This window comes from Octopus bimaculoides, chromosome 8 (assembly GCF_046866305.1).
Source record: "Octopus bimaculoides isolate indiv1 chromosome 8, ASM4686630v1, whole genome shotgun sequence".
Lineage (NCBI taxonomy): Eukaryota > Metazoa > Mollusca > Cephalopoda > Octopoda > Octopodidae > Octopus > Octopus bimaculoides.
Window position 1 is genome coordinate 60,422,049 of NC_142935.1, and position 13,533 is coordinate 60,435,581.

The 13,533-nt window shown below is 34.9% G+C and overlaps 1 protein-coding gene across 5 annotated transcripts in view; it reads right to left on the reverse strand.

Annotated features, from left to right (window-relative positions):
* Window positions 1-13,533, reverse strand: part of LOC149134423 (neprilysin-2-like) — a 332,072-nt gene that overhangs the window by 9,633 nt on the left and 308,906 nt on the right. For all 5 annotated transcript variants that reach the window (XM_089356560.1, XM_089356561.1, XM_089356563.1 and 2 more), the window contains 2 exons: window positions 9,034-9,132; window positions 738-811 (listed from right to left, as the gene is read on the reverse strand). In XM_089356560.1, the coding sequence (XP_089212686.1) occupies window positions 738-811; window positions 9,034-9,132 (173 nt within the window). The remainder of the gene's footprint in view (window positions 1-737; window positions 812-9,033; window positions 9,133-13,533) is intronic.

The following is a 13,533-nucleotide window of genomic DNA, read 5'->3' on the forward strand; positions in this document are numbered from 1 at the left end:
TAACCTCATCCCCCCTTCCTCCTTCCCTCACTATACTCATCCTCTCTATCCAGTCAGATCAACTGACCATAAAAATATACCACTACCTTCTTCACCTGAATATTTCCTCTATCCCCTTCCCATTCTGTCTTCAAGACTTAACCTACTTACCCTACGCACATTTCTCACTTGACTTGGGCATCCTTCAAGTAAACACAAGCAATATACCTCGGACACAATATGGCATATATTCACCTCTGTTATCTCAGCCTTTGCTGCAACAACTATTTCCGGAAAATTCACACACGGATTACTTTACACGGATACTTACTACTGGAATGAAACTACACTCCAAGTACTGTTCTTTCTTTCTTTCTTTTTTCAGCGCATCACACTCACTCTCACTTCATACTAAAACTCTCCGCCTATGGATATAATAATCGATTCCTTTACTATTTCTGTCTCCGATGAAGGGAAGTACTGGATCTTCCCAGAAACAGCTGTAAGACTCTATCCATAAAATATATTTCCAGCTTTACCATTGCTCTCTTTATCTTTATATATATATATATATATATATATATATATATATATATAGACAAACACTCACACACACATATATATATAGATAAATAAGTAGGTGAGAGATAGAGGGAAAGAGAGAGATGCACACCGAATATAATAATTATATATTATAGACTTACACTACTAATAAAAATTTTCAAAATTATTAAAAATATTATTTTAAATTCATTTACCGAGCCTCCATCGGAGCGTGTACAGCATTCTCGAAAATATAATTTTCTGCAGATTTTACAGTGGAACACCAAGACTGCAAGTATTAAAAAAATTGTGATCAAGTGAGATACAGAGAAATACATTATCTAAGTTACACACTACCATTCAACATCTCAGTTCGGAAAACACTATCATTGAAATTCGATGATACAGTTAAGAAAATATTGAACTTTATAATTAATCTCAAATAATAAACTCACACACAAGCATATATATATATATAGGCATATATATGTGTGAGTGCATATGTGTATACATACATATAATATAATATAATATATATATATATATATATATATATACTAGCTGACCCGGTAATTCCTGGGAGAGCGGGGCTTATACCTTGGTTCCTTTCTCATAAATGTTTCGCCAAACCAATAACAACAATACAAAGTATGTAGCCATTGAACCGTTTTTTGTGCATTTACAGAGAATACCGAACTGTCTTACACAGGATCTTGTTTTTAGGAATTCCCAATAAGTTATGAATACTCAAATTGTGAAGTCAGTTATGTAATAACATGAAATTAGTTACCCGATAGTAAGAATTCAAATAAAGTAGCTCCCAAAAGGGCTTTAATGCGTTTCCAGGGTATATAGAATTTAGGAGGAAATATTAATAATGTATGTATACTACAATCGTGAAGGATGTTACGTAATAACAGGCTAATCAGATATGAGACAATAACAATACAAAGTAAATAAGTCTGAAAAGGATTTTTGTGCGTTCCCAGAGACTATCCCTCTCAGCGGCGGTAGTGTTGTATATTCTTGAATAATTCACTAACCGAAATAAGTGGCTCTATTGTTTAGGAAACTACTATTTGCTTGTTTAACGTCTGTAATGGATAAATTGCGAAAATAACTCCAATAGTTCAAATACTAAGAAACATGCATACTCAATTTGATTTATCCCAAATGATTTAGAAAAATGAATGGGCTATTTTCCTTGGTTGTTAAAATATGGGTTAATGGGTTATTTTCCTTGGCTACTAAAATCTGGGTGAATGGGTTATTTGCCTATAAATAAGAACCCCTTCCAGGGGCTCTAATATCGATATTTTCAACAATCTGAGTATGCCATAAGGCTTCCAGACATAAGTTCTACTGACACAACTTAAAATAGTTCCATTTAATTAAATCAGTATATAGCTGACATGCTCTTTAACCTCAGTTGCTCCCTTATTAAATACCAGTTAAATCCATTTGATCAATCTCCATAGAAACCAGATAATAAGTTAATATTTAGATACGTAAAAATTAAATAGATATTAAACTATTCCTTTGCAATTTTCTTTTCCTCCCTCTATTGTGATAAAAATGTTGGTATATACACAAAATACTCAAAGAACTTTTACCCTTTTGTTAAAGTTTTCATTGCTAATAATCTTCTTGAATACCCTAAATTTTAACTTTATAAAATAAGACAATATTGTTTGAAATGACCTTTAGAAATTACTTGATTTATCTCTTTCTTAAATGGCTCTACCCTCTTGATCTTAGTAGTTATAAGGGCCTTTATATAAATAACCCTTCTAAACAAGTACCACTAAGAAACTATAAATATCATGTAGGGAGTAACTTCTTAGACCTATCTTATAACCCTTAGTTTAAAAAAAAGAATAGTGTAAAATATGATTGTTCCATAACTTAAATATTCCTTTAGCCGATACCAGACATCATCTTTTATTGATATCAGCTAAATAAGTAAATATATAATTTTAGGTCTAATATATTTCGAATCATTATACTTTTTCTAAAAATCTTCTCTACTGGTGTTAATAAGCTACATACTTTACCATAGTATTAGTAATTAAGCCCTTTTATTTCCTTTTCTATGGTGTTCTACCCTACTTGATTAATTTATTTTATTTCTTTATTATTTTATAATTAGCCTTTATTTATATATAAAATTAATCTAATTTTTATATCTCTGTAAATTCATGCTTAGCTTATATAAAACTATACTGGTATATTCACTTCTTATAAAGAAAAAATATTGCTTAGATTATAGTTTTATTAATATATAATTAGCATGTTCCTTTACCTCAATACTCTTTTATTTATACCAGTATATACCAATTAACCAATATTCACAGACATCATCTGATGAGTTAGTATTAAGTGTAAAATATGTATAAATATTAAACTATTTCTGGATAATTTCTTTTCCTCCCTCTATTGTGGTAAAAGTTTGGTATATAAGCGAAAGTATTCATAGACTTCTATCCTTTTGTTATAATATTCTTCTTAATAATCCTTTGAATAGCCCTAAACTTTAACTGTATACAACATAGCAACATTGTTTTAAAATATTTAACTATAGTACTACATGATAAGAGCTCCCCTGTTTCATTATCAATGGTCTGCTAGTGGGCAACCCCTTAATTATCAGTTAACATCTTGTTTTAAGTTTTCCTTTAGCAAACATCATGATATTGCTTCTAATAAATCTTGATTTTTATGACTATACCAATTATGATGTCTGTCGGCTCCGTCAGCTCTAGCCCTAACAAATACTGTCCTCTGTTCTCTCAGCCTTAGATATACAAGGGATTTGATAAACTAGTATATAAATTTAAACTGACCCCATAAAAAAAAATATCAGCGACAGGCAGAGTCTGTAAAAATTGTATATCTTCTTGAAAGTTCTAAACTGGAGTGAGACAGCATGTTCTTTGTCTATCTCCTAAACTTATTGGAGATTTTAGATATAATTATACTAATGTGTCCATCTGTTCTAATTTAATTAAATTCTATGTCTTTGTGCAACTGAAGATTGCTCAGCATTTTAAATTGATGTAATGATTGGATTGTTCAATTAAATGAAGTTGCATGAAACGATCGTACTGCAATACTTCTAGATATCCTTGTTGCTTATTTTGATTTAATCACCTTATTTTGAAATTTTATGGATAATACCGTACTAAATTCTTGTGTTGCAACAAAAGTACCATATTTATCTGAATTTCTCTCTCTCTCTCCCTCTCTCTCTCTCTCTCTCTCTCTCTCTCTCTCTATATATATATATATATATATATATATATATATATATATATATATATATATATATATACATATATGTTGGGGGGTATACACACACACACACACACACACACACACATACACATATATATAAGCGTAGGAGTGGCTGTGTGGTAAGTAGCTTGCTCCCGGTTCAGTCCCACTGCGTGGCAACTTGCGCAAGTGTCTTGTACTATAGCCTGGGGTCGACCAAAGCATTGTGAGTGGATTTTGTAGCCGGAAACTGAAAGAAGTCCGTCGTATATATATATATATATATATATGTGTGTATATGCTTGTGTGTCAGTGTTTGTCCCCCCAGCATCGTTCGACATCGGATGCTGGTGTGTCTACGTCCTCGTAACTTAGGGGGCGGCAAAAGAGACCGATAAAACAAGTACTAGGCTTACAAAGAATAGGTCCTGGGGTCAATTTGCTCAACTAAAGCGGTGCTCCAGCATGGCCACAGTCAAATGACTGAAACAAGGAATAGCAAAACAGTATATATATATATATACATATATATATATATATATATATATATATATATATATATATATATATATATATATATATATATAAGCAGCAAATAGAAGCCCCTCTGTGCCAGTGGTCCTACAAAGGAAAGGAGCCCTCACCCCAATAGATAACCAGTGGAAAATAGTACCCACAAGAAAAGGAAGAACAAAAAGTAGAAAATCACAAGGTGGATCCAATGCCATCCAAGACACCAAAGGAAAGAAGAAATTTGGAAGGCACCCAAAAACTTGCAAATTTTACCTGCAAGGCAAATGTTGGCATGGGGAAGACGGCAAAAACTGCCGGTTTGCCCACCCGACACCCCGCCAAAACTACAAAGGTTTAAAGGATAAAAACGTCCCTGAGGAAAGACGACAGATGTCCCCAAGGAGAAAATTCAAGGACGTGCGCTCTTCAGAAATCTTACGCAACGCAGCAGCTGAGCAAGAGTCTTTTTTGTGCATGGCGCAAAAGATTATGCAGCAGCTGACGTGGCTACGCCAAGCACAGACGAGGAACCTTGCCCCCCACTGCGCAACACCACCACAGTCAACAGACATGGGATGGCCTCCCCTAACGCCTGCACAGACATCACGCCAATATTTTTACTAAATATTGGGGGCCTGTTGCATAATAATAATAAAAGCAAAATTTCTTTCCTGAGAGACCTTGCTGCATGCAATCAAGCCCTATGCATAGCACTCGTGGAAACTCACCTCAGCCCTGATATAGAGGATGCAGAAGTACACGTACCAAAATATGTCATACTGCGAACAGACAGAAGGGAAAGGAGCCATGGTGGAGTTGCTGTATACATCCATGACGACCTCACACCCCAGGTCTTACTGTCATACTCAAATTCAGTATGCGACACCCTAGTTATATACATAAGACAACATAATATAGTCATATGCAATGCATATTGCCCACCGGATGCTCCAAACCACATAGGCAAATTTGAAGATTGCCTCGCTAGAATTAAAGAAATCCTCATGAAACTGGAACACCATGTGACCATATTTCTTATGGGTGATTTCAACTTCCCCAACGTCAAATGGCCCGAAGGTCTCATACTCTCAGGAATGACTTATCGCAAGCAAGCACAGGTGGAATGCCTGCTCAACCTCACCAATGCCCTATTCATGGAGCAAACTGTTCTCAGACCAACTAGAGCGAATAACATTCTAGATCTCTGCTTCACGAACAATACGGACATCATTCATAATGTGAAAGTGACGCCGACATTAGTTTCGGATCACAACATAATAGAGCTGTCTATGTTTGGGCCAAAAGAAACCAGAGACATACAGCCTAAAGGAAGCACCCAAAATCTCTCCAATCTGAACTTCCACAAAGCGGACTGGAAATCGATTCAGAAAGAGATCCTCAGAGAGGATTGGCCAAAATGTCTCTCCACACCAGACATTGACATGAAACTAGAATGTTTCATGTCTACTGTGCAAGCCATAAGCCAGAAATATGTCCCAGAGCACAAGGCCAAAAGAAATAGGAACAAGATTCCAAGGGAGAGGAAGATCCTCATGAGACGACGGACAAAAGTTGCAAATCGACTCAACCAGCATCCCAAGAATGGCCAAAGGTCCCGCCTAAAAACGACACTGATGGAGATCGAAAAAAGGCTGCAACAATCCTATGTGAAGGAGAGAGCAGACAAAGAAGCCTGGGTTATAAAAAACATTAAGTCAAACCCAAAGGCCTTCTTTCATTACGCAAAAGAAATAGCCTCAGTACGCTGCAAGATTGGACCCCTCTTCGAAAAGGATGGCTCCCTCACAGACAGTCCAACTAGGATCAGTGAGGTACTGAATGAGCAATTCAAAAGTGTCTTCACCACTCCATTGGAGCACAGACAAGTGAACAAACCAGTGGACTTCTTTGCTACCTCCCCTATAACCAGTGAGGCAGTTACGATGGAATACATCAACATTAGCGAAGAAGATGTACTACTAGCTATACATGAAGTGGACACAAACTCAACTGCTGGCCCTGAGGTTTCCCAGCAATCCTCCTTAAATCGTGTAAGCATGCCCTGGCAAAACCCCTCCAGATCCTCTTCCAGAGCTTTCTCGCAAACGGAAGACTGCCAAGCAAGCTGAAGGAGGGAATAATATGCCCAATCCATAAAGGGGGAAGCAGAGCAGATGCCAAAAACTATAGGCCTATCTCTCTGACTTCACACATTAGCAAAGTCATGGAAAGGATAATCAGAGGAAAACTGATCGCTTTCCTTGAAGAAAATAAATTGCTGAGTGATACCCAACATGGCTTTCGACCAGGTAGGAACTGCCTGACCCAGCTCTTACAACATTACGACTGGGTGTTGAGGCAGTTACTCAACAACTCAAATGTGGACGTAATATACCTTGATTTTGCAAAAGCTTTTGACAAAGTGGATCATGGTGTGATATGCCACAAACTGCGTGATCTTGGCATAGCTGGAAAACTTGGAGAGTGGTTACATGACTTTCTGAAAGATAGAAGTCAGGCAGTAGTGGCTAATGGAGCCACCTCTATGAGAACACAAATAATGAGCGGTGTTCCACAGGGCACTGTCTTGGGACCATTGCTTTTTATAGTCGCTCTCTCAGATATGCCTTCAAGTGCCCGGATAGCCACTCTTGCAAGCTACGCAGACGATACAAAAGTCTCGCAGAAAATACAGAACTCCAGTGATGTTGCACACCTGCAGCAGGAATTGGACTCAGTTTACAGATGGGCTGAGGACAATAATATGCAGTTTAATGCTGAAAAATTCCAAGCCCTGCGCTACCAACGTCCAAAACTGAATATTAAACTTACAGAGTACACTGGTTCACAGGGAATTTCAATCCCAGAGCCTAAATCAGTGAAAGACCTGGGTATCGACATGAGTGATGATACCTCTTTCCAAGTGCACATTACCAGAATGGCAACAAAGTGCAGACGATTGGCTGGATGGATCCTGAGAACATTCAGAACCAGAGATAAGGAAACCATGATGATACTCTGGAGGACATTCGTCCTCAGCCGCCTGGATTACTGCTCACAGCTGTGATCACCCACCAGTCTGAAATTAACAGCAGACCTTGAAGCAATCCAGAGGAGATTCACAAAGAAGATTGTCTCTTTGCAACTGGTCAGCTACTGGGAAAGGCTGAAACAGCTACGACTCTACTCCCTGGAGAGAAGGCGGGAGAGGTATGCAGTAATATACATCTGGAAGAACCTGGAAGGAATTGTGCCAAATTTTGGCATTGAAAGCTACACCAATGCCAGAACGGGACGGCACTGCGTAGTGCCAAAGATCCCAGCAATGCCATCACGCTTCAGGACCAGTTACTGCAACAGCTTGGGATTCAGGGGCCCACAGCTTTTTAATATTCTCCCAAAGAACCTGAGGAATCTGCACAAAGTAGATGTAGGAGTTTTTAAATCAAAGCTGGACCTCTTCCTATCGAGAGTCCCAGATGAACCTACCTCGCGGCAGGAGGTGCAAATGAGAGTTGCTAAATCAAACTCCATTCTTCACCAAGTGCCACATATTGTAAGAGGCTCCCTGTAATAACAGTGTAGCAACACGGTGGTGCATCAGCATGGCCGCAGCTCTGAGCTGAAACTTTGAAATGAAATGAAATGAAATATATATATATATATATATATATATATATATATATATATATATATATATATATATATATATATATATACATATACATATATATACATATATATATATATATATATGTATATGTATATGTATATATATATATGTATATATATATATATATATATATATATATATATATACATATACATACATATATATATATATATATATATATATATGTATATGTATATATATATATATATATATATATATATATATATACATATATATATATATATATATATATATATATATATATATGTATATATATATATATATATATATATATATATACATATATATATATATATTATACACTGTGAACTTAAAGAGGAAAAAACGACCTGTGACATTAAATGGACAATCCTTCCCAAAATACAACCAACTTTAAATTAACGGGTCAATCTATGCTCAATATGTTAACTTGAAAAACTATACCTCTCGAAAATTCACAGGAACCTCAACGACTACGTAAATTCCAGGAGCTAGGAATACTTATTTGTATTTCTTTATTTTGAAATATCAAGATTGCTCTGGTTACGAACTTTACTTGTGAGTAGGAATTTCTTAATTGCTGTTTTCACATGTCCTCGAAGTTCACATTATTAACCTAAATGTCTTGTCAACATCTTTGCAATATGTAAAGGTTTTGCAAGCACTCTTCAATGAACTTTAAAAATTTGTGAACAAAACACCTTTCATCGATAATATTTTGTTTTCAAATTAGTAAAACTGTAAGTCAATTGTATTTTAGGTTACCGAATTATATCTTCATATTTAAAACCTGAGTGGCTGTTTTGTTCGTCCTACGAATGTCTCTGATTTTTCAAAAGATCTAAAATGCTTGGAGACTAAATCATGTTTGCGATTGCCGAGTACAATATGGATTGTTTTCTAGAGAAGAATATCGATTGTTTTTTTACTACATACCGTAAATACTCATTGATGCTACATCAACGTTTACATTGCTACTTTAAGAAATTTTGCAGCGAGATCATTATACTTATATGTAGTGTCTGAAAGCATTAAATCAATCATTGACTTACCTGAGCAAATGCAATGAAAAATAGCTGTAAATCTGTCATTTCCAGTGAAGGTAGTATCGTGTTAGCATCAGGATGATCTGATTTCCACAGCAAATAAGCCTAGTATAAATTGGAATTATATATTTTATTCAATGTTATGATCATCAATAAAATAACCAGAGCTATTTAAACGAATGAATTTAATTAATCTAATAAATATAGATATGTCTTTGGTTATTCATGTTTCTACGTGGAATTTTATATTTCAATATGCATAAAATCACATAAATAAATATCATATAGTGTAGGTATTGTAACTATCTTTTCCTTCTAAAATTATTTGGTATAAGTTTGATATCAAAAGTGCAGTGCCTCAAAAATTCATAGAATACCATGCAACATTCGATAGAACCTTACAGATGCAGAAAGTTTCACTATTCTCTAAGCAACAGAAGTATCATGAAGATGCTGATAGTAACATTAAGTTAAGGAATTACATTTAAGCTATGCAAAATAGCGTGCTGTCTAAAGAAGCATTAAATGATCAGAACTACCATTAGGTAAGTGATAATAAATCAAGCAACATTTTAAGCTATACGAATGGGTGTATAAATAGGACAAGAAGACTGAAGCAAAATGTTAGACTTTGAACTGTATATATCTTTAAGGTATGCTTCTACGTCTTTTATAAATACAGATGGATTTAGACTCATCGGGCATTCAAGCGCATAAGATTAACTATTCTAGATGTTACGGACAAGACACAGTAACATGGGTTTTGAATATCATAAATGATAAAGATACATTCTGTTTATGATAGGAAAAATTTAATGAAAAAATCAAATGTACATGAATGAACTGCACGAAGAATGCAAGTTCATTTCCATCGTTTTACACGTGGTTAAACAACTTATGCTGTTCACAGTAACATGCCATATTTATAGGTATGGATTTAGGAAACTGTATAGTATAGACTATCAAAATTATAGTTTGTAAAACAAAACAACGTCGAACAGTCGGAAATTTTCAAATCATATATGTTCAAAATTTATGAAAATAAAATTAAACACTACACAGTTACCCTGCGGTTTACATTTGAAATACAATAAAACAATAAACTGATTTCATAAAGGAAAATACCCGTCGAATATACTAGTGTATAGAGGAAATATTTATCGGATCAAGGGAATCATCATCAAAATAAAATAGAATATTTCAAGCCAAACAATATTTGCGACATAAATACAATTTCATGAGTAAATGAAACACCTAAATCATAAACTCTGCACAACACATTTATAAATAAGAAAGAGAAAATAAATCTATTTTAGATGTTTGCATATAACATTTAAGTCTCGAATCATATAACAACATCCTTATACCGGTTAGAGATTTTTTCAAACGGATTAATTTGCAATTGAAATTTGGAAAACCGGACTAAAGGCCCACAAACCCAACAAGCCATATCGGCGTTGAAAGAATGAGTACCTGTGAGAACAAATCATGATATAAATTCTATAAAACAACTCTCTTAATACTGAAAATTTCTTTAAGTTATTGTCACAGAAAACACTTTATGCAAGATAAAACACGATGTGGTATATTTTCCACCGTTTTTACATATGTATATATTTATGTATACATGTATGTATGTATGCATGCATACATGCATGCATGCATGCATGCATGCATGTATATCTCATCCATTTTTTAGTTATTATAGATCTTTCACTGAGGTGGGAGCCGGTTTCCAACAAAGATGTACTGAACAGATAAATTCACATTTGGAACTTGAGAAAAGTCTTGCATATTTTTACTGATCCATTCACAGGCTGGACTTGTAATGTACGAATCAGCTGGTCAATTTCTCTTTCTGAAAAATCTAGTTTATTCACATTCTCCTGTAAGCATTTACTAACAAAACCTAGTGCTCTACTTATTATTGGTATGAACATGAATTCATAGTCTGGAAATAGAAGATGGAAGTTTCGAAGCAGGTGTCCATAGAAATCCTCTTTTTCTTTGATTTTCAAAGAGACATTTATGTCTGCATGGTAGCTAACAGATATGATGATACATACCATTGCCCCTCTCTAACATTTATGGTATCTAGCTAGGTCTAACGTAATTTATAAATGCATCGTCCTCAGCACGTTACACAATTCTACAAACATAAAGGAGCAACTATATATTTTAAACAACGATACACTGCATATCTCAATTCTTTTAGATATGAAAACACAGTAAATCCACAACACTCGCCAGTCACATACATCATCTCAAAAATAGAAATATTCTATACATCTTGTCATGCTCCATAATAGATTCAGGGCTTCCATACCCGCGTCAACGTTCAGCCTATAAGCTATGTCTAACAGACATTCAACATATTAAAACACAGCACTTCAATACTATTAAATAAAGATAATGAGGCCCTTTTTCCACCGCTTTTTTCATACCTTCAAATTTTTCCACAAATGAAAGTGCAACTTAAATCACCAAACAGTTCATATACCGAACACCCCTTAGGTAATCTCCAGCAACACTATTTGATTTTCCATTGTCTGCGATTTTAATTTATGAACTCTCCATTGTTATTTACTATTTTTTAATGACATATATATATATATATATATATATATATATATATATATATATATATATATATATATATATATATATGTATATATATATATATATATATGGACTTGTATACATGAATGCGTGCATGTGTATGGGGATATATATATGTGTATGCGTGTGCCTACGCATATGCATGTATGTGTAGGTGTGTGCATGTACGTATGTGTGTATGCATATATGCGTATATATGTGTGTGTGTGCAAATATATATACATGCATATATAAGTTTAAGTGCATAAGTATGCTGGCCTATATAATAGTGCATATACATACGTACATGAATGTGCGTGCGTGCATGAGTATATAGATATACAGTTCTTTCTTTCCCTCTCTGATTCCTCAACTCCCACTATCACATTAGCCAGTACAATAAACACTTCCGTCTAATTGTAGGAACTTGACCTTTTTATTTTATTATTCTCCCCGATCTTCTTGGGGTTTACTACTCACTTTAGTAAACCCCATGTACCATTTTCTATACTCATCCCTCCACCTTAGTGCTTTTCAAACATACCATCCCATTCCTCACACGTTAATTCCTTACATTCTTATCTCTTCCGCTACTCTTTTCATTCTCTTCATAATATCTTGACCACCAACTAACACTCCATCATCATTTGATCTTATACTTTCTTTCTTCTTTCCTCACCTTGTTCTTTTAACCTTTCTCCTCATTTTAACATTCACATCTTCTCTCTTTTCTCTCTTCTCTATCTACTTATTACTACCACTACATTCTCAAAATTTCATTCAATCCACAATCCATATTTGAATGAACAACACATGGAATCTACGTCTCCACACTTTTCATTTGAATTTACATACCATGCACAAGAAGCAATTCTACCACCTTTACACACCACTTTAGATAATGGAAATGTGCTACAATCAGGCAAATTCTTATGTATTAAAGGAGTGAACTTCTAATCGCAACAACATAAATTGTACAAACAGGGAATTAATATTCAAAGATGAAATTATGTAACAACAGGTATAGTACCCAAAGAATTTAATGTCCAGTCCTCGATTGTTCAAAGATAGGTGGTAAACGGTCCCGATCCGTATGCTGCTCCCTCTCGTATTTTGTACTATCCACGCAATGCTTTCGCTGTATTCTGAACTCTCTTTTTGAACAAAAAGTAACCGAGATTACCTGCCTCGTTCGTAAACAGGAAGTAAACGAGAGTACCTGTGTCGCCCCTTGCTCACTTCCTGTATGTATATGTATATATATAAATATACCTACGTCATTTCAATTCTGCCAAAAGGTCGTTATTTGCACTGATTATAGATATACATAGCATTCTCCCACTTAAAGGAAGAAAGTTGAACGCAGTAAAAACTTTCTTATTTGCAATGACAAATTATGAGAACAGCATAAGGGATACCAATACATGTAAAAACCTCTCACAATCAGCTGACTCGTGATAGAGCATCCACAATGACATTGTCTTTACCTTTAATATGTTGAATATTGAGATTAAATTATTGCAAAGATAAACTCCACCTCATTAATCTCTGATTTTTGTTCTTCATATTGTGCAGAAAAGTTAGCGGATTGTGGTCGATGAACACTTCAATGGGATACTTGCTGGTTTCCAAATATACTTCAAAATGTTGCTATGACAATAACAAATTTCTTTCTCAATGGTTGAATAATTTCGCTCGTGTTTGTCAAATGTTTTTGAGTAATAACAAACAGGATGATCAACACTCTTTGCATCTGATTGAAACAGAACACCACCGACACCAATGTCGCTTGCAGCAATGGAAAGCTTAAATGGTTTCCCAACATCTGCTGCTATCAAAACTGGAGAACTCATGAGTGTGGCTTTTACTTTCTCAAACGCGGCCCGACAATTGTCACTCCAAACAAAT